Raw genomic sequence first — 26,951 nt, forward strand, 5'->3', positions numbered from 1 at the left:
TGAACACAGGACAGAAGGGGAAGCCCCTGCACCACCCCAGAGACATCCACACACCAATGCATCATGTTAGAAACCGGTTTCAACTAGCAGAGGAACATTCTTGACACTTCAACAAGAGTACAAGGTTCTAGTTTACAGAGAGGTGGGGGGGGGTTGCAAGCATTAAGGATGTGCTGGCCAGGAACAGATGCTGTGCCTGAAATCTTTAACTTGCATTTATTATCAAAGTCGTACTGTTTACATCTGGAAATGTCAACAAGATGCCACAACTACAAAAAAAGATTGTGCACGTTGCAGTTTCAATGCAAAAAAGGGTAAAATGGAAATCCATTTGTTAAAAAAGTAATTAAAATTACTCCAGAAAGCAACTGAATTGGGTTTGTTTGGTTTTTTTTTAAACACCTTTACATCCAGTCAAATTAAAACAGTTAACAAGAAAAAATACAAGTTCCAAAAAATCTGGTATCAGTGTTAAAAAGGCAACTACTACTTAAGCATTTCTATCGATCCGCACATCGATCTCCCTCCCACGGAGCTGTATCCCATTCATCATACGGCAGGCTCGCTCAGCTACTTCTGGGGACTCAAATCTAACCACACCACAGCCTTTAGACTTCCCATTCTCCATCTTGATATCAGCATAGAGCACGTGGCCTTAAAGAGAAGGGAAAAGAAGGGGTCTTGTTTAATCTGGCACGGAGGCTCGTCCCTGGTAAATCACCCTTTGCCTGCAGGAGGTGTAGCGCTGCTCTGAAGCTTCAAGCTGCAGGACAACTTTACCAAGTCACTGCTTTAAATAAGCATTTTTGGTTTAAAATTAGTATTTTCAGTTTAAAATTAATTCTTTCTAGTTCTTTCAGCTCTCACTCAGGCAGCAGCACAAGCTAACAAGCCCTGTCCAGCTGGTCCATGTACCCTTCACATCGGACAAGCGGCACCAGAGGACAAACACGGCCCCTGAGCTGGAGAAGACAAGAAGAAATGCTCCCAGAAGCAAGCTATCAAGGGGCTGGGCATTTCTTTCTTCTCAGTGCTGGTGCAGCAGGGAAGGACAATAAACATCCTCCCAACACCAACATGTGTTACTGTCTGGTGTTTCAGCAAGCATGAGTGAGGGGTTAGTTAAGACACACGTGTCAGGGGCATACAGAGCCAGGAGTTACTGTTTCCTTTTCAATTCTCAGGGTTATCAGGAAGAAGATAACTTACCACATTCATTAAATTTATCTTTCAGCATTTTCCATGTAAAATCAAAAGGCAGCTGTGAAGGAAGAACAGATAGTTACTGAGGAGCTGCTGAACACCTTGCAGGCACTACCAACTCCCCAAAACACTTGGTGCACCCTGGGACAGCCATTGTTCAGCATCTTCGCTTAGGGACGCTGAGAGGAGTTCTCCTGGTAAGGAGGAAACAGCCCCAAGTCCCCAAAGCCTACCTAACCTCCCCCCTCGGACATCCTGAGTGAAGCCAACTGAGCAGAGATGAGATCAAGGTGTCAGTCCCAACCATCAGAGCTGTGAAGGCAGGAAGAAGGCTACTCACATTTCTCACAAATATCTGACAGGCTTTTCTGGCCACCCCAGCTGCAGGTCCTCCAGTTCCTCCAAGGGAGCCTGCAAAATTGCCTGCAAAGTTTCCACGTTCCATGTCCATTGTTCTTTCAAAATTGCTTCCCATTGCAAGTCCCATTCGATCTATGCCTGCTCCCATGCCCTGTCCCATAGCAGGCCCCATTCTCTCCATGTTAGTGGCTCCAATGCGCTCCAAGCCCATCCTCTCCATGCTAGCAGCACCCATACGATCTATCCCTATTCTTTCCATGGGAGTGGCACCTATGCGGTCCAACCCAGCTGGCATTCTCTCTATCACCTGGCCCATTCCAGCTCCCATGCCAGCAGGCACCATGCGCTCCATGCCGATGCCCATTCGATCCATGCCAGACCCCATACGTTCCACACCCGAGCCCATTCTGTCCATCGAGGTGCCGACGCGGTCCATGGCAGCACCCATCCTCTCGATACCAAAGCCTATGCCAGAGCCCATCCTGTCTATGCCAGAGCCCATCCTCTCAATGGCTGGGCCCATCCTCTCAATGTTTGGAGCAATGTGATCTATACCCAGAGGGGCCATACGGTCAATTCCGGAACCCATTCGCTCCACGTTGGAGCCCATACGATCCAGAACAATTCCCATCCTGTCTATTTCTGACCCTACTCTCTCCATCCCATGTCCCATCCCAGAAGGTATTCTTTCTATTCCTGAGCCCATACGATCAATGCCAGGTGCCATCCTCTCAATCCCAGGAATGCTGGCATTTCCACCACCTAGAACACAACACACAGGTTATCAGTCATCATACAGGGAGGAGGAGAAGAAAACAAAACCCTAACGTGTGCTCATGCTACTGAAATGCTTTAAGCTTTATCAGTGAGAAGAGCAAGCTGCATGCTCTGTTTGCTGCAGAACATGAAGCAAGGTTTTATTTCAGAGGGTAAACCAAGTCCTGTTGTTGATTGCACAGACCATCATGACTACTACGCATGGTTTAGTAGCATGGTCATCTCATCAGACCACATTCAGTAGCTGGGGTAGAGGAAAGTTTATCCCTTTGTTAAGGAGCTTAACTTCTGTCCCCACAGCCTTCCAAACCAGAGGAGGAAATTTTGATGGCATGAGCAAACCTAAGCAGTCTGGTGGTGAAAGTAGTACTTGAAATGCAATCCTAGCTGCTAGCTGTCCTGAGCAGTACACTGGTGTTTACACAGCAAGAGGGTTAATTTAGTGACTGGAATCACAGTTCCAGTATCTATTGCTTGGAAGAGGAGTGAAGTCACCTCATCCTTGCCAAGCAACTCAAAGATTGCTTTTTTTTTTTTTTCCCCCACAAGAAAAGCTCTCCCAAACCCAAGAGCCCTCTTACTGCTGGGACTCTGAGAAAAAGCGAGCGAATTCCACAGGAGAATCAGAGCAGACTGACTGTTGTACAGTCACAAAGCCTCCTCATGCTGAAATACAACAATCACCAAATCCCAGATGGGCTTGGGTTAGAAGGGACCTTAAAGCCCATCCTGTCCTCTGCCACGGGCAGGGATACCACTAGCCTAGGGTGCCCACAGGCCCATCCAGCCTGGCCTTGAACCCTGATGCTACTCATCCCTGGACACCAAGCCCCCTGAGTGTGCCCATCCATCAAATCCCACATTTTCCCAAGTCCTCCCTTCACTGCTGACATGCCTACAGAAGCTTTCCTTGTTGCCCCTGACATCCTTGGCCAGACTGAATTCTCTAAGGGCTTTAGCTTTCCTAACCTGGTCCCTGGCTGCTCGGACAGTTTCTCTGTATCCCTCCCAGGCTGCTTGCCCCCACTTCCAGCCTCTCTAGGCTTCCTTCTGGTGTTTGAGTTGGTTTGGGAGCTCCTTGCTCATCCATGCAGACCTTTTGACTGACTTCTCCTCCACTGGGATTCATCACTTGGAGGAGGTGACCCTTGAACACTAGCAGCTTAATTGGGGATCTCTTCCTTCCAGGGCTTTGTCCCATGGTGTCAACCAAGCAGGCCCCTTCAAGAGGCCCAAGTCTGCTCTCCTGAACTCCAGGTTTGTGGTCCTGTAACCATTTGCCAACTCACCAGACTCAACTGGCCCTTCCAAACCCCTTCCCTTAGACTAGGGGGACTGATGAGAAAACTACCCACCCTCCAGAGTCCCTTCCTGCCGCTCCCAGGGCTCTGTCATCCTTCCTGATGCTCCTCAGTCTACTCCCAGCTGTACCACCAGTGCCCACGTCAAACAGCAGCAGCAGGGAACAGTCAGTGGACTGTAGGAGGCTTGGCAGTTTCTGGGTGACATCCTTGATCCCCCAGAAAGCAGCCCACCTCTCTAGGCAGCATGTCAGGTGAGCACACGGTGCCTCTGGGTCTCAGAAGAGTCACCTGCTACCGTGACCCGTCACCTTCCCGTGGCTGCACCGGTTGTTCTCTGGGGAGCAGACCGGGCGGCTGTACTGGGCTCCAGCATCCTTCCTGAGGTGGCAGGTCTGTCCTCATCAGCGTGCAGAGCGGTGAAGCAGTTCTGTAAAGGCACCTCAGGCTCTGGGGTGGGGGGAATGTCTCTTCCTCCTGCCAGTCCTTGCCATCCCAAGCTTAACATCCTGCACTACTGGCCTCCCTCCCTTCTCAGTGTGCCATCAGGGGAGTTTCTGGGTGTCTGGCTGTGGGTCCACTGCAGCCTGCCCTTAGAACTAGCTATCCAACTCCTTTTCAGCCTCCCCACCGTCACGCAGCCCCCTCACCACCTCCTGCAGCTCGGCCACCACTGAAGGAGGAGATGCTCCACCCGGGCACACCTTTCGCAGGCTGGTCCCTGCCCTGGGAGAAAGGTCTGGGCACTTCCCACAGCCCAAGGTCTGCACTGCAGCCTTTCCCTTCAGCAGCTCCATCTGGGAGAGGCATCAGCCACCACCAGCACAGATGGTGCAGACCCCCAACCCCAGCCTTTGCTCTCCCCACCATTCTGCCTGATGGTCAGGTAGGATAGGTGCCCTTGACCTCTCAGTGGCCGGTCGCTGGGTTGTGTGCTTCACCCTCCCATGCCAAATGCCACGCAAACCGCCAGGCCACAGCTGACACTGCACGCTCTGGCTGCCTTGTGCAGGAGTGGAGGGGCTGCCTTTGCTCTGCCAACACCCAGAGAGCATCTGAGACTCCTGAGAGCTGCATGAAACCCCCCTCACTGCAGGTCAGCCCAGCTCCAGAGCAGCTCCCCTCGGGGCCCGACCAGGTTGCGTGTGCCAGAGAAACCCTATTTTTATCTCTGCTTTATAAAATTCCCAACTGTTACAGAGTCTCTGAGTTCCTGCAGTAAGAGGATCACTCCTCCAGAGTTTAGGCCATTTTGCTGTTGTACCAGAGGTCTTAGCTTACCTATCAAATCAAGTTTAGCACTGCAGCGCCGCATGTTAAGTTTTATTCCTGTTTGAAGGGAAACAGACTTGAATAAAGTGTGTACTTAAATTATCTACGTATGTTTAACGAAGAGAAACAAGACATGCAACCCTAAGATGAGCCTATACTCAAAGAAAACTGCAGCAACCACATTTATGAACAGCACTCATCCTGCTCCAGTATTTCAAGCTTCAGTAGCACCTTAAGGCTCTCAAAAGTTTCCTGATGCACCTGGAACCCCATTACACAGCCCAGCAGACCACTAGTAGTGTATCTGTCTGCCTTCCATACAGCTCTTAGGAGTCTGATCAAAACCAAGCTCCTATAGCAAGTATATGTAAAATATTTGTAATAACGAAAGACACACAATTTTTTACAGACAGTTCAGGTACAAAAAGCAGGTACAAGAGTACTGGGTGTACTTACCTATTCCTCTCTCCAAGCTGTCTCCAAAACTACGAGACATTCCCATCTCATTTCTTCCAAATTCTCTCTCAAATCCTCCCCCCATGGCCCGATCCATCTCTGTAAAGGTCACAGAATCACAAGGTTGGAGAAGACCTTTAAGATCATCAAGTCCAACTGTTCCTGCCCTTTGCTACACCACATCCCTGAGCACCTCATCTACCCTTTTTTAAACACACCCAGGGTTAGTGACTCAACCACGTCCCAAGATGAAGTTTGACTATATATTCTTCAGGGTCTCTAAGCAACTCCTGAGAGCACATTTTAATACAGACACAACTTTTAAAGATTAAGAGCAAGAGAAGTATTTTATTACATTCTCTTCATCATTTTATCATGTCTTTGAGACCAAAAAAGCCCAACAAGAAGCAGGACTTGTCTCAATATGAGCATGTTTGAGGCAGCCACTCTGCTCTGGAGAAGACTTTCTGGTGAGCACAGAGCAGAGTGTATGTCATTCTGTACTAGTCCTTCATGGTGACCTCAACAAACCACTTCTTTTCTGCAGCTCAGAGGCCAATGGTACTTTGTGGACACCACGTCAGCTCCAAGTTTTTCCCATTAAAAACTGAGAAGAACCAACAGTCTAGAAAGTCCCCCCCAGATCACACTTGCAGAGAACACCAGTCAGGAGTTGGATATACACAGGAAAACTGATGCCTACCACTCATTCTGCCCATGTTCATCCCAGCTGGGAAGCGACCAATGTTTTCCATGCCACCAAAAGGACCTTCCATTCCTAAAAGAAAACATGTTTCAGGGGCTCTTTAGCAAAGAGTTTCAACTTCATGCTAGGCTTCCCTCACACAAGCTGCTTTCACACAACATTTCCACAGGCACCAGGAGAACTCTGTGTCACAGACTCACAAAACAACGTTTGGCCAAGCTGTATCTCCTGAAGCAAAGGCAGTTTTAACAAGACACACAACAAGAACATCAGTCCTCTTTTATCTGAGGTATCAACCCTTCCCCATACCCCTACAGCAGCTCTATTAGTACTCAAAAAGGAACAAGATACTACTAAATTGGTGAGAATTTCAAAGAACACAGCTGACTGCTAGACATACACAGCTAAATTTACATGACTTTCAGAAAGCCCAAGCTACATACATGTCAAAAAACACAGCTTACCTCCCATTTTATTCATTCCAAAGCCCATGCCTTCCATTCCCATTCCTCAAAATAAAAGAGAAAGCTTTATATAGCAGATGTAATTCTACACAATTTCAGCCATCAGACTGGCTGCAGAATGAAGAGACCATACAGCATGTCCACTGTTTGGACTGAAGAGCTTACATGTGATAACTCTGAGTAGATTGCAACATTCCTTCTCAGAAAATAAAGCAGCAAAGGGGGGGAAAAAACCCCACAGGCATTTATAAATTGAAAGCTGAATGTGTGCTACTTTTTAGGTGGCTCTTTAAAAACTTGTGCTATTTAAACATATCCTAAACAAAGATTTGCAAGCCCACTAATAAGTGTTAAAAGGTGACAGATGGTTTTAAAAGTTGAATGTATATTTGCAGTGTCTGCTGCTCATGCTCAAGAGTCAGAAAATGAGAGCTGTGCCTTGACCACAGTGAAAAAAATATGGAGCAGTTGGTTAAATTCAAGTTTCCATTACCAAGCTCATTACTTAGCTCAACAAAAACTCATTTGGTTTTAACACTCCTAATACACTTCAACTGGGTTTTTTTTTGGTGTAGGTAAAACAAAGCTGTCTACCCTCTACATAGCTTAAAGCTCTCATGAAACAAAAGCATAGGAGTAATCTTCTTACCTCCAGGTCCCATGTTGCCCATTCCCATGCCTTTGTTTAAATGATTTGCATCAATAGGTTGACCTCCAGGTCCTAATCCCATGCCAATACCACCAAGACCATCTGAAGAAAATATTCAGATATCAAAAAAGCCTTCTTTCCATAGTTTGACAAAACAGCAAGTTTTATTTTTAAGTTAATTGACTTCCATTCTCCAAAAAGCTTGCTGTGTTCCCACTTTGGGGCATGTACTTAAAGCATGAATGTGTAGAGTAAATCCAGAGTAGATGTGTCTTGAAATATACTAAAAACTCTCTCAAATATTTTTCTCATGATCCATTTTTCCATCTTACTACTGAGAAAACGTGCTTGTTTGGGTGGTTTTAAGCTGACTCCTGAAAAATAACTGGCTAGAACACTGCTCGTTTTGTGCAACTCCTCAGTCTAAGGAGAATAGAGTGGGCAATTTAGGATAAAGATCTTCTGACCTTTGCACAATATTACCCTTATTGACAAGTGGCTTAATTCCACCTTTGCCAAGGTTCTTCCCTTGGAGGTAAGAATTTCACCACGAAGTTAAACCTATCATTATGATAGCCACCTATAGAATTCAGAGCACACAGCCAGCCTCTTCTCTGAGCAAACAAAAGTGTATCATTCCCAGGCATAATTTTGAATCTCCCTGTACCCAAATGAATTAAGTATTCCCCAGTCCAAGAAAGAAGAAAAAGCCCCCCCATATCTTCCTTAATCAGGAAGAAAAGAGTTCTCTGCTTGCACTTGCATCAAACAACAGCTTAACAGCATTTTTTTCCTATGAGGACTTCCTCATTTACAGCTCAGGATAATAAACACAGGAAGTGTTGAATCTTGTTTTAAAACAACACAAGATACCCCTTCCCCGCCCCAAGAAAGGCCAAGAAACAGGCTTCCAGAGGTAGTTACCAAGTTTTATACAAATACAATTAAATAGGAACCCAATGACTTTCTCCTTTCAAGAGACATGTACCATTATCAGAAAAACCAAGGCAGCAATAAACACCAGCTGCTGAATAAGGCTTGGACAGACAGACAGAAAGCTGAACTAAGGGAGGGATTGATTGATTGATGATTGCTAAATCGTGCAATATAACAGCAAACAGAGTTGGTTGCCATGCCCAACAAAACAGCAACTGGCTGAAGGAGCAGAATTATATTAAACAGCCACACTTTGCATTTTTGCTGTATTTAAACAAATTAAGCCTGTTTTCTCCCACCTCTAGTTCTTCCCTTCCAACCCAGTTCAATGCTTTCAGTATCTTATCACAGCAGAGTTGAGGTTGGAAGGGACTTGCAGAGGTCATGTGTCCCAACCCTGCTGATGCAAGCAGGGTCACCTAGAGCTGGGTTCCCAGGACAGTATCCATACAGCTTTTGACTGTCTCCAAGTGTGGAGACTCCACAGCCTCTCCAGCCAACCTGCTGTTCCAGAACTCCATCACCCCCACAGTAATGTTTCCTGACATTCATCTGGAGTCTCCAGTGTTTTAGTTAATGCTTAGTGCCTCCTTCTCTGTCACTGGGCATCACTGAAAGGAGCCTGACTCCCTCTTCTTTATAGCCACCTTTCAGAGATAGATATACATTAAGATCCCCTTTAGAGACCTGAAGACCTTGAAGATTCTCAGGTGCTCAGTTTAGTCCTTCCAACTGAAGGAAAAACATCAGATACCCAGAATTAAAGGAGGCACACATCAGCCTGTATAACTGATTAATTGGGTTTCCATTAAATCCCACTATTAACAGTACTTTTACAAGGCATTGGGGTCTTTAAATTGCAAACAAGATCTTTGGAAGCCTTGAGAACGTGAATGGGATACTGTTTTAAAACAAGCTTCTAGCTATGAGCTGAAAGAAGTAAGAGACTGAGCAGCTCCTCTTTACTATTTCCCACTTCGATATTTATTCAGGCCATGTGGATCCCAGTTTTCCAAAGACCGAAGCAGACTCTTACTGGGGCTGGGATCAGGCCCCAGTTGCTGAACAGCAACATGAAAAACATAAGATGTTCTGTCATGCAGGAGACACTTACGAGGAAGTTGCTGCGGTCGCTCTGGAGGAAAGAAGTCTCCTTTGGGAAAGGCTCGTTCATCCTAGACAGAATTCAACACATTAAAGTTTGTGAGACGAGTGAGAAGTTATTTCTGGCCTTTTTCTCCTTTAATTATACACAGAAATGCAAAGCTAAAGCAATTTGTGCTGTATTTATGGTTGCCTTTTAGCAAAGCAAACCGAGTTAACCACAGCCGGTTGTGCGAGTTGGTATCACAAGGAACGAGGCCAGTGACGTGTCTCACCCCTTATTTCTACCCAACTGTGAAGCCCCACATCACCCAAAATCAGCAGCACCATTCTCAGGGCAGGAACCAGGGAGACTCTGAGTGCACTTACCATCTTTACGTGCATCGGTCTATCAAACAGCAGCTGCCCGTTGAACATGGCTGTTGTTCCATTAAGGATCGTTGGTCAAGCACAAGAACCACAGAGTCTTAGAGCTGGGAGTGCTTTGCACTGCAGAGTGCAGAAACCCAGTCAGAAACCCCCACCAGCAGGTTGCTGCTTAAGCTGTTTCACAGATTATCAAAAATCCTTCTTTCTCCAAAACTGAAAGCTTTGAAACCCAAATAAAAAGCCATTCTGTGAATATCCAAGTTATAATGAAAACATTGAGTTAAAAATACTCTTCTGGCTAAGATTTAGTTCATTAATGAACTCACACCGTGACTCCAAGCCAGTCTAGATGTTCAAATGTTTAATAGTAGCTTCAGCCATTTAAAACAAGCAAAAGTTATCAAAACTTCCTCATCAACCAAGAGCCAAATTTTGAAGCATGCCATGCTAGTGAATCCCCTGATATTTACGTAAATCTTGTTCTACAAAGCTTAAATTATCAGATGCACATGGAGAATGGAATTAACATTCACACAGAAACTTTAGGAAGGGAAAGAGGGAAATATTTTCCTCCTTTCCATACCAGGGCCACATGTCTTGCACACAGCACTACTTGTACTTTGTTGTTGGTTGGGGGTTTTAGTAGCTTACTATGCAGCAAGCCATCATTTGCACACTGTATGGATACAGGAAACGGGGGAACACACTAGGCCCAGCCATCTTACACTGCCAATGGATTTGTTGTGTTTCTCCTTTCCCACCATCACAGGAATTTAAGACAAATATTTTCTCAGAATCTACATTTTAACCCTAGCTACAACCTAGATAAAGAAAATTCACTATTTGACACATCTATCCACATGGGATGATGTTACTGATTCTGAGCAAACAGCAACAATTCTTTCAAGATGGACCTTTTGGCCTTTTTCCAGTCTTCCTTCCAACCACTGGAAGGAAACATCCTCATCTCCATTTTCCTCCTGCTCTGCTTATTCAGCTACTTGCCTACTCTTTGCCAAGGTTCTCTTCAAGGATACATATAGCCTGAACAGCCTCTATAGCTTGTTCAAAAGTGACAGTGCCGATCCCACGACTTTTGCCATCTTTATCTTCCAGGATGTCTGCCCGAACCACAACACCAGCCATGCTGAATACTTCTTTCAGTTTCTTCCAACCAACCTTGTAATCCAACTGGAAGACAAGTGACATTGGAATCGTGAGAAAGACTTTCATCACCACACACTTTCAGTGTTCCTGTGTCTCCTTTCCCCCATCAGTGATCTTAAAGAGAGCGTGTTCACAGAGACAAGATTGAATTTAAAGAGCATAAAGAATGCTACAGAGCTTAATGCAACATCCCTGGCTGTGTTCAAAAATACAAATTAAGAGGCACTGTAACATATAGGATACATCTTAATATACAACTTCACTAGCACAGAGAATCAACAAGTCAAGTTGCACAATAAGTGACTACTTTTTACTGGAAAAGAGCTGAAATTAAGGCAATTCTTCAATTTCATTAGATTTAACTCAGTGAAGACCCAGATGTTCTGTTCACAAATTAGACAGCACTTACATTTGCAACAAAGACAGTGCTCCCAAGTCTTCCTGCCTGCAAGGCATGAATGATCTCGTTGGGTATGTTGGGATTGTTGAGTATACTGGGCGGGATATTGATCATGCCGTGGCCGCCTGGGCCGGGACCAATACCCATCCCACCAGCTGCCATGACCTTCTGCATCGCTCTCCTGGCATGCTCACCATCAGGATCCTGCAAAAACAGAAACAACACACTCTGTTACCTCCCATTCCACTAAATACATAGCATGAGTCAAAAGAAGGGGTTCCCTTAATGCTGGGCTACCTGCTCCAGCTAACTCCTTCACTCCTTCACTCATCAATGTGCCAGCACCCTCCAAGTTATTCCTACTCATGAATTTCCCCCCATTCTGAAAGAATTTAACACCAACAATAAACCCACAGATCTGTTCCAAAGACTGATAAACCCAGAATGGCATTGGAGGGGTTTTGGAAGACAAATGCCAACTAACTCTTTAAAACAACTCAACAGTTCATCTATCTTGCATCTGGACTTCTTTGCAAGATGAGATACAGTGTGTAAAAACACCAAGGAGATTGGTTTGGGCAATGCTTCCCCCCCTTCCACACCTCCCCCACCTGTTTTCAAACCCCAAAACCCCCACCTTTTAATGTATCCCCCTATTACTACACACTCCCATGATTTTAGGGCATGCTAAAGAACATGAAGAATCGGATGAAGAATTCAAGGAAGGAAATAAGATTAATTATCACTTCATTTAATGTTGAAAGTCAAGGTAAGCACCTTCACAATACAAGGTGAACTTATGTTACTGAGGTTGGAAAGGTCACACTGTATTATTCAGTGAGCAAAATGCACCGGACTGCTGAAGTAGAAAATCAAATAGAATTAATTAGTCAGAAATACAGATGCTTAAAAAGTAAAAGTTCTTTGAGTTAATTTAAATCTTGATCTGAATTTTAAGACTAAACAATAGCATGTTTTGAAACAGGAGAAAGGATAGCTTTCACATGATTTTCACATAGTATTTCAGCTACAGAAAACCACAGCAGTCTGAGGTGGAGAACGCATTAAAGTGAATACAAGTCACATCTCAATTTAAATTTCCTATTTCACTGTTAACATAAGTGTTGCTGGAAACCAGATGGGATCCCACAAAAAGCCAAGAGCAGCTGCCATACAAACTAAAGCCTTCTGATCAGGAAAAGGCTTTATCTAGTCTGCTTAGATTTCTGTTATGTCACTTGAAGGCCTTCACACCCCTCAGCAGTGAGACAGGCAACAGAGAGGTACACACCAAACAGCTGGTGAAACCGGTGGCAGTGGCCACCCACAGTAACTTAATTCATTCCACACAAGTCAGACTGGGGCACTTGGCTGGGTAAGTGTTGCTCAAGTCCCTAATGCTGCTAAAATGCTTCTTCACCAATTTCAAGTCTCATTTCTGTTCTGTGTCACACAAGCCAAAATATTCAAGTATGAGACAGTTTCATAAGGAGTTGGGCAAATTACAGCCACCTCTTCTCAAGGACCAATACCAGAGGACAACCTGACTGCCAGTCCTAATAGTGTATCATTAACAGGAAGACTGCCCCCGATGTGGCCTGCTTTAAATAGCTGTCTCTTCAAGGTCTCCTTAGAGAAGTCAGTGCCCAATGACTTCCAAGTGAAACAATGGTTTTCTAACCTTGTATTTCACCTCTTCCATCCTTTAAAGGGCAGCAAGAGGCCAACAGCATCAGAAGATGGCTCACACCTAAGGGCAGGCTGCTGCCCCCAGAATTTGTTACTCTACTTATAAAGTCTGCCAGATCTGAGAAGTGCTGCCACTCGCTGTCCCCATCCTTCCTCCCAAGGGCTCCTCAGACTATACAGCAAGAAGCTAAGGGCAGACCTTCCACACACATTCTCTAGCAGACGTCTTTCATCCCCCATCACTAAGCAGCCAGGGCACAACAGAACACGAAGCCTGCTCAGCCAAGAACATAGCTCAAGATTCAGTGCTGAGACTGAAGTGAGTCCCTTGTTATTTTTGTTTAACTGATGAACCTGCAATGCAGCTCCAGGTTCCAAATTCCTGGAATGAAACTTTAAACTTGACAGTGGTTAAGAATCAACTCGTGGCACAGTTGAGCATGTCATAATGGTTGACAAGAGCAAAGCCATCAAAATGGAAATAGATCACTGAAGTATTTCAGAAACCAGCTTGTTCTATGGAATTGTTTGCAGAATACCCTCGTTAGGATGCAGAATTAAAAGGGAAGGCAGTCAAAAATGAACAAGGTTTCTTCTTCGAATCGCTGAACAAGAAAGTGTACCTGCAGTTACAGACCAAGCAAGAGTCTGGCTAAGTTCTGCGTAGCTACTGTCAGCGCCTACTCTTTAAATCCAGTTTAGGCTCAATAATCCCATTCAAACTCCATTTCAGCAGTACTTGCTGATGGTAAAAAAAGGTTGCGAGTCCTTTTTTAAATCCTATTTGAAGAGTCCTGCCTTTTGTCAATTATTATCTGCAAATGAGTCAGCCATATACCTTGACTAAGAACTACCCCTTCACCTTCAAATTCAACATACTGAAAGAACAGATGCACATCTTACTTCTTTCACTTTCAATGGTCTTCCACCAAGACTATGCTTGTTCAAAACCTCTGCAGCCTTTTTCATGCTTTCTTCCATCTTGAATTCAACAACACTGTGGGGATACAAGACATCTAAGAACATTGCTTATTTTAAGAGAGTTTCCTCATTTCTTGCTATGCATTCATAAGTGAACTTACGCGCATCCCTGAGGAGATGATTTCACAGGCCAGTAACGGGCAGGAGAGGAGAGAAGAAAGAAGAAATAAAGTAAGTAATAGCACAACACACACAAACTTGATTAAAAAAAAAGTAAAATCACATTAGTTAGCCCTAATAGTGGAAAAAAAAAATCAATGTAATCTTACCCAATAAAGCCTTCAATACTTGAATTCCATAAGATATAATTTCTTATGCATTAACAGGGTTTGACTGTAGTTTCTGAAGTTGTAACAAACAAAGCTAAGTCCCGATTCTCCACGACAAATACCACACACTTCATGTGACCTGCTCTTTTCTGTCATACAGCAAAATCCTTGACAGTCTCTCATCCCAGATCAACATCCTTCAGTGCAGTTAAGTGTGCTCCTACTGTTTTTCTCCCTGTATGATACTGTCGCTGGCCTAAAGGACTTGGGTACCTATGGATGCACTATACGTTTACATTTAGGGATTGAATGCTGTTTACTGGCACAGGAAGCATAGTTTACAGAACCTGCTTTCGCACACTGGCCTTACAAATTCAGCAAACCACTGACATTTTCCAAAACACAAGGATTACATTAATCTTCCATACCACTATGCATACTGCTAGGGTCCGTGGGTGATTCAAACAGCCAACGCCAACTGAACACAGTGGAAGACCAACCTAACACTGTTTACAAGGCCCAACCCCACCTCCTCCCCACCCCAAAAGAGGCTTTAAGCAACCCTATGTTAGAGCCACTAAGCATACACGCTCCCTACGTTCCTGGCCTCGTTTCGTTCCACGCCACCATACAGTTACATTTGTCATGAAAATCCACAGAAGAAATCTCTCAAACACTTACCCTTGACTTTCCTTCAGCGTCCATTAAGAGCTCCACGTATGTTACCTCACCAACTACAAATCAGATTCCAGACGACACATATACCAAGGGAGAAAAGCCAAGAAAACAATGGGAATTTAGAACAATCAACAACCGTGTATGGAGCCTCTGCCTTATAAGAAAGCCCAGAAACACTCCATATTCTCTAGACCACAAAACTGGACAATTACAGGTATGCAGTAAAGTCTTAAAAGAGTTAAATATGTTCTTGATTTTCCTCCACTTCAAAAGCCAGCGATTTCCACAATAACTGTTTCCTTGAGCTGTAGTACCTACTCATTACCTGAGGCAATCCAAATCCATGGGAAAGTCTGCAAGAACAAGCTTCCTTTGCTTTACACAGTACATAATCTTGCCTCTGTATTCCAGAGCTTGATAGTTATTTACTGTTCTCTGGATTGAAAGACAAGCTTCCGAACAGGGAGTCGGACTGAACCAAGAGATCAGACTGCCTACTATTTCTTTCAGCACTATTTTACCTTGGTTTTATGCCACAATAAAGTCAATTTTTAGCTTCAAAAAGTCTGCTCTCAAGACAAAAACGTCTTCAGCAGTAGGCAAAATGCACTGGAAAACTAGATCTGCACCTTTCCTCACAAGATTAGGATTGCCTTTGTATGACCACGTAACCATCAGGTACCTCCAGAATACAACTACCAAAACGGCTGCTGCCTTTGAAGTGACTGGCATACAGAAGAGTAACTGAAGAAAATATTTTGGACTTTTCCCTTTCTTATTTTAGAAGTCCTCCTTTTTAAGTTTAAGACAGGAGGACTTCAAGTTGCATTATCTGAGAAGTGGAAAGCAATCTTCATGGGAAACAGAACCCAGGCAGAGTATCAATACCGTACTCTGAGGGAGGAATTGGAGTTCTCTCACATTCAGGACTCTCTGTCTTAGCAAGGGACAGAGAGAGGATGAGGTGCTCAGCCAGACCTCCCACAGGACTGGTCGTTTATAGGGCACCCAGCCTCATTATACAAAATGAATATCCTGAAAGGTCTCTCAAAGCTGGAAGAACAAGGAATGCTTAATTTTATTTCAATCTCTATTTCTTATTTAAAAAAAAATAATTTACTAAATTATCAGCATTCCAGACAAGGAACAGGCAAATAAACACATTCTGATCTATTCTTTAGGGCAGTGTTTGAGACCACAAGCAAGTCCCTTTGAAAGGGACAGGGTTGATCAGTGTTCAATTCTGTCCATAGCTTCACTGTCTAAACAATACTTCTTGTAATAAAGCCTAACATAATTAATTCCATCCTATAAACTTAACAGCCTGAGAGCATGTAGCACACATGGATTTGTTTCCGAGGTCTGGGGAGTGAAAGGAACTGCACTTAAACAGCCCCCCAGGACTACTCCTTGCTTGCACTGAGTCCAAACATCAAGCGTTACCAAGCCATTCTGAAGCCATCCATCTCAACAGCAGCAGCCAGAATCCAACCTAACTTCAATCAAGAATGCAAATGTGACTCAACAATTTATGTAGGAAGACGACAAATTCCCAAATTATCTGCAATACAAAACCACTCCACGTCACAGAGGCCAGCAGTCTGTGACTCTGCTCCTAACAACACTACTGAGCCCCCGGATTAAGGGCTGTCCTCTCCCAACCACTAATCCAGTTCAGCTACAATTCTTACTTGGGAGCCACACAAACACTTCCAAAGAGGCTTGCCAACCTTGAACAGAGTAGATACAATTTAACTTTACTCTTTTAGCGAATCTCTGACCCATGAGATGTGCAGGAGTCTAATCACAGCAAGCATCCCCCATCACTTGGAAAATCTACTACGTGCCAATTTTGCTCAGTGCTTCACATTGCAGCCTTATAGACACCTATATTAAAAACTAAATATACATCTTGAAGGAGCTGTTTTCTCTCAAAGGCCATCTGAATGAACTTCCTCAACAGCCAAATTTATTTTTAAAAAAAGCAGGAGAAAGGGAATGACACAAATAGCCCAACAACTTCAGCATCCAAGACACCAAGTCCACAGTACAGAACAACTGCAAGAAAAATGCATTTTTACACCTCAAAAACATGTAAAATGATCCCCCATGACACTTCTTCCAGGAGCCTACTGTTTGAGGCTGGCAAAGGAGACTTTTTTTATTTAACAAGCAATGCTGGGTCAAACATTTTATTCAGCTTTTTTCTAGATCCCAAACCACAGTATATTAGAACATGGGGGATAAAGCAAAACAGCAGCAAAGAGTAGCCTACAATAGTGCACAGGCGATTGCACCATGGAAAAGCACCACCAGCAGAGAGCCACGTCCTAAACCTGCCCCAGAGGGCAAAAGAAATGCAGCGATCCAGGCAGATTGTCTTTCTGCTAGAGAACAGTTGGTTTCTCTCAGGAAACATATTTGTAAGTGAAGAAATTCCACTCAAGCACAAGAGGCTGTTACTTAATGAACTCGAGTTCATTACCAGACCAAAGCAATAATTAGAAATACAATCCAAAGGAATCTCTGGTGTTACTTATTACAGCCATGGTTCCCCCACCCCTCCATATCATTCACTTCCCAGAGTTTGTCTGTATGGAAAATTAAGATATTGAAGCCAGGTTGGTCTGTCAGAATCCAGATATTCTCTGTTCAGGAAGCCCAGACACCTACATCTTCACGGTGACTTGAGGCATGGCTCAGATGGATTCACCCAGCCCTAGAGACATATCTAGAAGTGACTATGATAAGTTCAGACGTAGATGTCAACTCTGAAGGTTCTAAAGTTGGGCAATGTGATTTTAATAGTGACAAATCAAACAGCTCTGAAAGACGCCAAAGGTGCAGAAAGGCAAGTCTCAGCAAGAGAAGCAGAGAAGGTAAATGCTTTACATCACAGTGATTTCTTTGGCCTACAGGGTCAAAAGTAAATACTACAGAAGGAAGAAAGGCATTACCAAGACATTATCAAAACCATACTGGTGGCACATCATCTTCTGAAGCTACAAGCAATGTCACTGATTCAGGAGGACTCTGTTATCAAAAGCCTAATACCTTAATGCAACAGAATTGGTCACAGCTCCTCCTTTGTTTACAGCTCAGTGCTCATGACAGGCAACCCCTAAAAACAGATACAGGCTGGGGGCTGGGGAGAGAGAAGGTAAATACACTTTAGATACATACAAAGCTTTGATTAAAAAGGGGAGGAGAATAACATTCTCTCCAAGGTAGAGGCATAGAAGTTCACAAGCTATTCTTTTGCAGCAAGGGAAAGGAAGTCCCACTTTTGCATGAAGAGAACCCAGGGGAAAAAAATAAACAAACACCACACACAGAGAAAAAAAACCCCAACACAATAGGTAATTTTGGGCTAACAGTCCAGGAAAGATAAAGTGGAAAAGTTTGTATCCACTGCGGAAGGACAGTGCCTCCTTGAAAAGATGGTTAAGGTCAGTGAAAATAGAGCAACACACTAGCACAGCTACTGAAAGCAAGGGGGAAACGAGTCAGATGTGGAACAGCACCTAGGATGCTTATTCATCCTTTTCTCTTTGCCCACCCAAAACTTCAGTCTGCGAGCACAGGTGACAATCTCAAGCACTGAAATCCAGGGGACTTTCCAGTACCAGCTGCCTTCAGCTGTGGAAGTAACTGAAGTGCTTGGGTGACATGTGGGATGGAGTACAATAGCAAGAGGGTGTGAGTTACATCTTTAGGAAGCCACAAAGGTTCAAAAAAAATTCTGGAGATAGAGCAAGAAAGAAGGCAGCACAGAGTTCAGTAGCTGCTGCTCTTCACAGAAAGCTGGGAAAGCTCTGTTGCTTCTTTTCCTCACGGCTATTCACACATCCAGGGTTTGACAGCAAGAGGCGAGCGTTCCTGCTCCATACTACAGCTCCACCTTACGGAAAGGTGGGTACAGCCACACTAACACAAACAGGCTGTCCTGGAGTCTTGGTATGTGACGTGAGCATGGCCTTGACTGCAACTGCTTCTGGTTTTGCAACAGAGCAGAATGGAATTATTGCCTCAGCTGATCTTTCTCCTTGTATCCTGCTACTCCGGTCAGGAAGCTTTAAATTACAAAATCTGCATTAGTTAAAGGAACCAATAAATATCTCAAACTCAAACACGTATCATACAGTATCACCTCACTCGTGCCAGCTGCCATGAAACATTACCACTTCTCTCCCTAAAACAGACGTTTGCTGGGGGACAGATTAAGACAGCTATTTACCATCCAGTTGCATTTACATTTAGACTCCACTTAAGATGCTGAAGAACTGCCACCTCCTTCTCCTCCTGAAGCCATTCACCAATTGTCAGTCAATGCTGATTCCATCAGTTTAGTAGAACCTTATGTTTGTCAGCCAATACAAGGGAGTTCCAAACAAGAACATTTTTTAATTTCATTATTAAGTATGTCATACTGCATACCTGTAATTAAGTTTCACCAACAAATACACTGAAATGACTGAACCAAGGCATTACTCGAGGAATGTCACCTTTAGAAGACTGAGAAAGCCAGGTTGCAGAGATATGAGCACATCTCAAAGCTCACGGCTCCTAAACCATACTTACTGACGCAAACCAGCCGAGTGAGGTGAACTCCTCCTACCTTCAGCAACCTGCCATGCCAGTGCTGCTAACAGCTTCACGACTGCCAAACGATGGAGCAGCCATGAAACACCTATGGGGGACCCTTTGTGTACACATCTGTTTCACGTGCTCCCAAAACCTTGAGCAGTCAGTCGGGCCTGGATTCTTACACTTACACACCAAGAATTCTAACATTGAGGTTTTCCCACGGTCACATTCCTGGTTCTTGGAACTACTATTCCTTGTATCAAGAAATACCGATTGAGCAAGTTCAAGCACAGCACGAGAGCACCAATTTGGGTGAAGTCAGTGACTAATTAGAACGAATCGCAACTGCACAGCAAATCTAAACTGCTGTATTTGAACAAGCAGTCCCAAAAACCACGAACAATGCTTCTCAGTGTTTAGCATAACAAGCCCTGCAGACAGAACGAAGAGGTTTCAACGTTCCCCTAGGAGTATCTGCTGGAATGAGTAGCTGAACAGCAAGGCAGGAAACAATCTCACACTGGACTTTTTCATCCACGTGAACTGGAGAGAAACCACAAGACACTTGGAACGGAATTCAACATAGTACTTAAAATTAAGACATCTACACATACAGATACACCTATTAACCAATGTATCTCGTGTAGCACAGAGAGCATATTGTAAGGCAAGGGACCGTTCATAATTAGGGCCAGTTCAAGCAGTCTTAAAGACTATAATCCTTCCCATTACAGAAAACCACTGCTAAATCTCAAGCCATCACCGTTTTACAGCCTCCAATTATGGAAATTTCCCAGGCCTTGTAGTCCTGAGGTTCCTTACACAGCCTCAGTTCCATTTTGCCTCCAGAGACAAACGTTTAAAGCCCTTTGGAAATTGCTCTCCCATTCGTTAGGCCACACCCTGTGAACACATTAGCTGCCCTTCCCTACCTAGCTCAAACGCAAGTGAACACTGCTCACTACTCTGCCAGACGTTTATGACTGATGCTCTGTATTTGAGAAGTGACCCACAAGAACGGCTGTTATTTGTTACCCTTAACACATTCTGAGACATTTTAATGATGGACAAGCCAAGTATTTTCTTGCCACTCTGTTGCATTTCCAAGGTGACTTGAGAACCAGTAAGACGGGCATCGGCTTAAAGAAATAACACTACATTTAGAGTTGTCACCACCTCAGGGTAGTCGGCTCAATCTCTTCATCTTCTTCAAGAGATGAAGATGCTACAGTCAACAAACCAAGGCAGCTCCCATTCACATGAGTTAATTAGAAGTGGGGAAGGAGGAAACACCACAGACATGATTTCCACAGCCCTGTGTTGCAGCACATGCCTAAGCACAAACCTGAGTTTTCTTTTTTGCAGGTCACCCTTAAATACATTTTACTGCTCTCAAACAGCAGTCTGGAGCTTCACCTGAGCACAAATCACTACAAAGTTTGGGGACACAGCTATATTTACACACACCAGGTCAGCAGTAAATAACTACCCTTTGTTACTCAGAAGACATTAAAATGCTTCAGAAAGCTTTGTTGCATGTCAAGGCTAGAAATCTGGTAGAAGCGTCTCTTTCGCCCCCAAGAAAAATGCCCTCAGAACTCTGATGAAGCGCTGTTACTAGAAGCCAACATGCCTATAAAGGAACTATAGGTCTGGAAGGCTGCCAGGGAGCAGATGAAGTGCAACACCCAAAAAGGCTTCAAGCAGACTTTTTACAGAACTCATGTCACTAAGTCCACCCAGAACTACAACTCTTTACGTTTACAAACAAAGTCAGCCACGAGTAAGATGACAGACATCACTTGGCCACCTGAGTTGTACATTACCTTTCTCTTTGACCAGGTCTTTCAGAGACTGCCACTTCACATCAAAGGGAATATTTGTAATAAAAGCTCGGTATCTTTTAGCAGGATTAGCATATGGCTCAAAGCGATTTCCTCCTCTTTTGACACTTTTCTCTTTTCTTTTTTCATTTTGGCTTGGTCGTTCACCTTCACTGCAAGCAAAGAAAGATAATCACACACATTAACTACTCTGGCATTTGAGCAAGGACATACCACCACCTGGAAACAGAACTTGTAACATTCTTAAAGCTAAATCAAAACTTACAAAGTTTCATCCAGTCATGTTATTTTTAAGCCTTTCCACTGAAGCTGGCACCCAGGGTACCAGCGCTACATAGTGTGTCATGACAAAGGTTTCCTAATCACAGACAACTTACATCACAAAGACCAGCTATTTTCTCCCACATTTATCCAATGAAACCAAAGCTTATCATTTCATAAGCTGAACCTCTAAAGCCGACCAAGCCTCACTCCATCTCCTGGAGATGCTCCAGACCAGACACCCACCCTACTGATTTTCTATTTAGCACACTATGCTGCTTCAACAGTCAAATCAATATATTGACCCACCATATCTGTAGCCTTACACTAGAAGAATTTTAACAAAATAATTCTGTAATCACTCATGTTAATGACTGAACTAATGACCCTTTTTTCTCCTCCAATTAATAGTTTTCTGACGATACAAACTCAAAGCCTGTGGCAGGGGGGGTTGGAACCCTATGATCCTTGGGGTCCCTTCCAACCCAGACCATTCTGTGAAAGCTCCTGTGCATTTCAACAAGTGTATGGAATAGTTCTTTTAACTATTGCTGAATGTTACATCTAACAGGTCAAAACATAAAAATTAGACATGAAGACTACTTCTGAAACCTAATGATTAGGTCTTAACAGGACACAAATGCCACTGAGCAACAGTATCTAAAAAAGAAACAAGGAAAACAGGAGATACTGCAGCCTCTGCCTGGCACAATTTCCTTGACTAATCCAATTAAACCTCCTGGTTCACTTTGTGCTGGTTGAGAAGATGCAGAAATCCATCATTAGAAACACTCCATGAGAACAGATTAGTCAAAAAGAAAAGAGGTGGTGATGTTTCTGAAGCATCTGTATGTACACAAGGCCCACAGAGCAATTCCAGGCCAAGCCAGGAACGCCGGCTCTGACGCGAGCACTCCTCCTGCATCACCACCCTGTGCCTTGAGAACCATTCCAATCCCTGACCAGATACAACAGCCCGAGGTGGGGAGGAAAAACACGAGGCCCAGCGAAACAACTGTGCAGATGTCAGTCAGGATTCAGGTTTGAGCAGTTTCCCCATTTTATTACATAACTGTCAACCATTTTTTAGCCACAAGAATGTCACAGGAAACACAAATATTGTATTTTATGAAGTCATAACTGCAAACAGGTCTCGGCTCTAAGCATGGTCATCACATAGCACTTCATGCCAAGAGAGACACTGGTTCTACATGCAAGTAACATGCCAGAAAAGAGCTCCATCTTCAGTTATGTACATTTATTTCACCAAAAAGTGATTTTTTTTTTTTAACTTTCCCTCACTGAACTTTTTTAAACCTTCTTGAGCAATGAAGGAATTAAAAACCCCCAAACAGACTCAAAACAGAGGACAATCCTTCCAACACTGTAACTTCTGTTTGGCTGAAGAAACAACACAAAATTTAGTGCTTGTGCTAAATGCTGCATCCCATTTCTTTGGCAGTCACTCCTCAAACTGGAACTATATGCATTCCCCCCAGGTTGAACTGCTGTGTATAATGTGCTTCAAAGCCACGTGGAATGAAGGAGACAGGCTTTTCTACAATCTCATATTTAAAGCTCCTAAGACAGCTTAACACTTTAAACTTTGATAGACCCATAAGGAACTCAGACAAGCCACAGATCCCACTGTTAAAGACAAGCATTAATATATATGTATTTCTTATCCTATTGAGTTTAAGAAAATCCAGACAGGTCAAAATAAACATCAAGGAAACAAGTTTAGCTACAAAGCGGGCACTGCCTTGTTGGTTTCTTGGGTTTTTTATCCCTTTTGCAGGATCTCAGATACTGAGAAACCTCCACAGGTTTCACACTCCAAAGGACAAGAACAAGCAGGCACAGGTTCACAGAGATCGCTCCCAAGACCTGCTTACCAAAAATGAAAACAGGTCAGAGTTTCAGGCTTCTTTTACGGGAGCAGGAAGGGGAGAGCACAGCCCCACATTACCTCCAAAACACACCAGGACTGTCTGTGGGGATCCTTAAGTTGAAAGGGGAGGCCAGGTAAGATTCCCACAGCAGCTTTGCCCACACCAGTAAGGAACTGGTCCAAGTAAATGTGATCCTTTTGCACCAAGGCTAACACAAATCTACAGAAAACAGTGAACCTCAATAGTTTCTTTCAGAAGATATCTACTCTGATTCCCCCCCCCCTTGAGTTACAGAATTTAAATGCTTCATCAAGACTAAGGGAAGTAAAGAATCTAAAGAATCCTGTTCGGGCCGGGTGAAGGAGGAAGTGAAAGGGAAGCTCTTATTTCCTCCAAATAAATTAACGAATATGCACATGGCTCTGGAAGACTTCTTAAACGTGCCACCTAGACCCAACAAGTGCACCAGAAGTCACTAAGACTCAAAATCTGGTATAGCCAGATCCCCCAAGACACTGAAAATGCCACCACACGATGACTGATTGACATTATCACTGTGTCAGCTCTGCCACAGGGAGCGAGATGTTACGCACAGAACTGCGTCCAGAAGCACAGAGAAGCTCTCTGGAGAGACTCCAAATGTATCAGGGGCCAGGAAAAACAAAATCAGAACAAAGCAGACATCTTTACTTCCACTTCCAGGATTAAATTGAGTTCAGACAAGTTACTGATCATACACTACTAGAGCTGCAGGCTCTGCTACAGTCACCGAGAGTGAGCTCTGATGTGAAAAGCTTAAGACATGAACATCCTTCACATCCCAAGTGCTCAACGTGAGAGATGATGATGAGAAGCCCCTTCCTCCAGCCACGGCTAACACGCTGTGCATCGCTGTACCACACGCCGTGGCAGCACGGGGATGCCCGTGCTCTGGGATCAGGACAACCCCTGCTCCCAGGCACAAAGATGACAGGGAGATGCTTAAGCTGAGACTTTTTCAGTTGTCATAAGCACAGTTTAATTATTTTATGTTGGAAAAACAAATAGATATGGACATTTTTCCCCAAATAAAGTGACAGTCGGAAGCTGACTGCCTTCATGGTGATGTGAAAACACAACCCACAGGCTCAGGCAGCAGAGGCAGCTGAGAACGTTGGGCTTTTGTTGGTTTTGTGGGGTTTTTTAGTTGAGGCACACTGCCATCTCCTCACCATACCCGTGTTACCTCAAATCCACTACAAACCATCCAGCCAGACCCTCTCGTTCACATCCATCAGCTCTGGGTCAGAATGCAGATATGCAACATGCCTGGGCACAGCAGCCAGCAGTGCACAGCTATGCAACACACCTCAGCAGCTGTGGACAAACAGAGCTGGCCTCAAGTCCCAAACATTACTCACAGAACATCAGGTTCAAAGTGCTGATTCTTATCTTTCCAGCACTTAACACCACAGGCCCAAAAATTACTGGGAAAAAAAGTTCTTAATTCTACAGATTTAGGGTTTTAAAAGCTTCACTGAGTATAGTTTCCCAAAATGAAGATCAGCATTAACATAAGGAAGCGACAAGCAGCTCAACCCTTTCCTGCTCGCGATGCCTCTATTTACAGAGCAGGAGCTGCAATCCCCGCAGATCTGTTAAAGCTCCTGTAACATTCTGCCGCCCTCAGACCCACGACCCTCACCCAGCGCCAGGCACCACCTTCGAGCCCTCTCTAGCTCCCAAGGCCCCTCGCGTTCCCAGCCCACCCAAAAGTCAATCAGAGAAGCAGGCTTTGCTGCGGGAACGGCAGCAAGTGTGAGGCGGCTGCCCCAGAAGAGCGTCACTGCTGCGACCTCCCACCAAGACCGAGCGGAGAGTCGTTAACCCGGAACGCCGCGTCCCTCCCGGCAGTCCCCGCAGCTCCGGGGGAGGCCTGACCGCTGAGGCCCAGCGGAAACACCTCCCAAGCGAGATGCGCAAAGACCGCCCTGGCCGCCGCAGGCGGGCACAAGGCGGCAGGACGAGGGCCCGGTGCCTGCCCCGCTCCCGCCTCGCGTGGCGGGAACCCCGGACGCGCCGTCCCCGGGCGGCCCCGCGCCCGCCAGCCTCCGCGCCGCGGCGGCAAGGCCTCGCAGGCCGCTCCTGGAAGCCAGCGGCGGCCCTACCCCCGGGAGCGGCCCTGCTCCCAGGCCCGGCGCGGCGGCGGCTGCCCGGCCCTCCCCCCCGCGCGGCCCGGTTCGGGCCAGGCCCGCGGCGCAGGGAGGCCGCGTGCGGCGCCACAGGCCCAGGCGGTAGCGCGGCCCCGCGGAGGCCACCCTACCTCTTGGGGGGCGCGTCCCCAGCGCCGCCCGCCCCGTTGGGTGGCGGTGGAGCCGCTGCCGTCACCGCAGCCGCTGCCGGCTCCTCCATTTTGCCGCCGGCGTTTTCCGTCGCCGCCGCTACCGCCGCCGTGGCCGCCATTTTCCCAGCGCTGCGCCTTTGTGTGAGCAGAGCCCGCCCCGCCCGCCGCGCGCGGGGCACGCCGGGACGGGGGGCGGCCGGGGAAGGCGCTGAGCGGCGCTGCGCATGCGTACTGCAGCCTCCCTCTTCCCGCGCGAACGCTGCGGCCGCGCCCGGGGCCTGAGGGGCCGCGCCCGGGGCCTGAGGGGCCGTTCCCGGGGCCTGAGGGGCCGCGCCCGGGCTGCTGACCCCTCCCAGGGAAAAGTCACCGTGATGACGAAGCAGCACGTTGCTGCCGGGACGCGGACGGGAGCGAAGAGCTCTGGCCGCACAGCCCCCTGTGCTCACCCCACACGGACGCCCAGCGCTGCTCTCAGCGAGAGACACGGGCAGGGAGGGGCGCGGGAGACCAGGGCAGCAGCCGAGCCCTCGCTGACCCCCAGCCCACCCCAACAGCAAAAGCGCCGACACAGCTGCAGGGGGAGGGCGGGCAGCACAAACTGACTCGCCCGAGAACGCCCGACAGAAGGGCTGTGGCGCGGCCTGGCCGCCCCCGCAGAAACAAGGCTCCCGCCCCGGGGCACAGAGCAGGCAGGGCGGGGGCGGTGCTGGGGGCACGGGGGCTCCTGCCCCCACCCTGCAGAGTCCAACCAGCAGCGGGATACTGATCCCACAAAAGGCTGTGGAGACAGCAGAGTCAGCAAGCGAGGTGGCAGCTCAGGGCTCACCTCCAGGCAGCAGGAGGCTGAGGGCCATCCCGCAGGCCCATGGCAGCCACCTTCACCCCACGGGCACAAGAGCTGAGGCGGGTTCACACACCCCTGCACAGAGCTCGGCCAGCACAGCCCTGCTCGGCCTCAGCTCGGGGCAGCTGCCATGGGGAGCAGGCCCAGCAGAGTGCAGCACCGTGCTGCTCCAGCTCCCCCCTCTGCCAAACAAAAGGCACAAACCCGGCTTTGTGCTGTGCCCCCAGAGCCAGGTCAGGCAGGACCCATAATCCTCACCAAGGAAATCAAGCCAGGCATTGATTTCCCACCAGGACAGCACCCACAAGCAGCAGGCCGGCTGCAGAAGGCTTGTGTAACCCATTTACGTGCTGCAGAGCCACGCTGCCCGCCAGCTCCCTGGCTGGCCCAGCTGATGACACACCAAGGCAGCAGAAATG

General features: G+C 46.1%; 2 protein-coding genes across 4 annotated transcripts; both read right to left on the reverse strand.

The window, feature by feature from the left end:
- Positions 1 to 202: 202 nt before the first annotated feature.
- On the reverse strand, positions 203 to 13,850 carry LOC311201809 (heterogeneous nuclear ribonucleoprotein M-like). Of its 3 annotated transcripts, XM_084276266.1 has the most exons (14): positions 13,757 to 13,844; positions 11,174 to 11,368; positions 10,635 to 10,788; positions 9,598 to 9,647; positions 9,239 to 9,299; positions 7,189 to 7,290; positions 6,540 to 6,584; positions 6,073 to 6,147; positions 5,370 to 5,468; positions 4,923 to 4,970; positions 2,272 to 2,325; positions 1,544 to 1,626; positions 1,210 to 1,261; positions 203 to 654 (listed from the first exon to the last, which is right to left on the reverse strand). In XM_084276266.1, the coding sequence occupies exons 1-14, from the start codon at positions 13,832 to 13,834 to the stop codon at positions 491 to 493; spliced, it is 1,260 nt and encodes a 419-aa protein (XP_084132392.1). In that variant the 5' UTR covers positions 13,835 to 13,844; the 3' UTR covers positions 203 to 490. The 3 variants fall into 3 exon arrangements, with proteins under 3 accessions (XP_084132392.1, XP_084132393.1, XP_084132391.1); XM_084276267.1 differs by having other exon boundaries at positions 1,544 to 2,325; positions 13,757 to 13,850; XM_084276265.1 differs by lacking the exon at positions 7,189 to 7,290 and having other exon boundaries at positions 1,544 to 2,325.
- A 713-nt stretch (positions 13,851 to 14,563) lies between these two features.
- On the reverse strand, positions 14,564 to 25,824 carry LOC311201735 (heterogeneous nuclear ribonucleoprotein M-like; the record flags this gene model as incomplete). The annotated part of the gene is made up of 4 exons (XM_084276162.1): positions 25,668 to 25,824; positions 21,195 to 21,364; positions 14,785 to 14,837; positions 14,564 to 14,581 (listed from the first exon to the last, which is right to left on the reverse strand). Exons 1-4 carry the CDS (start codon positions 25,805 to 25,807, stop codon positions 14,564 to 14,566), a joined length of 381 nt encoding a protein of 126 aa, XP_084132288.1. The 5' UTR covers positions 25,808 to 25,824.
- Between the last annotated feature and the right edge of the window lie 1,127 nt (positions 25,825 to 26,951).

This window comes from Gallinula chloropus, assembly GCF_964237585.1.
Source record: "Gallinula chloropus genome assembly, chromosome: 28".
In the NCBI taxonomy this organism is placed as follows: domain Eukaryota; kingdom Metazoa; phylum Chordata; class Aves; order Gruiformes; family Rallidae; genus Gallinula; species Gallinula chloropus.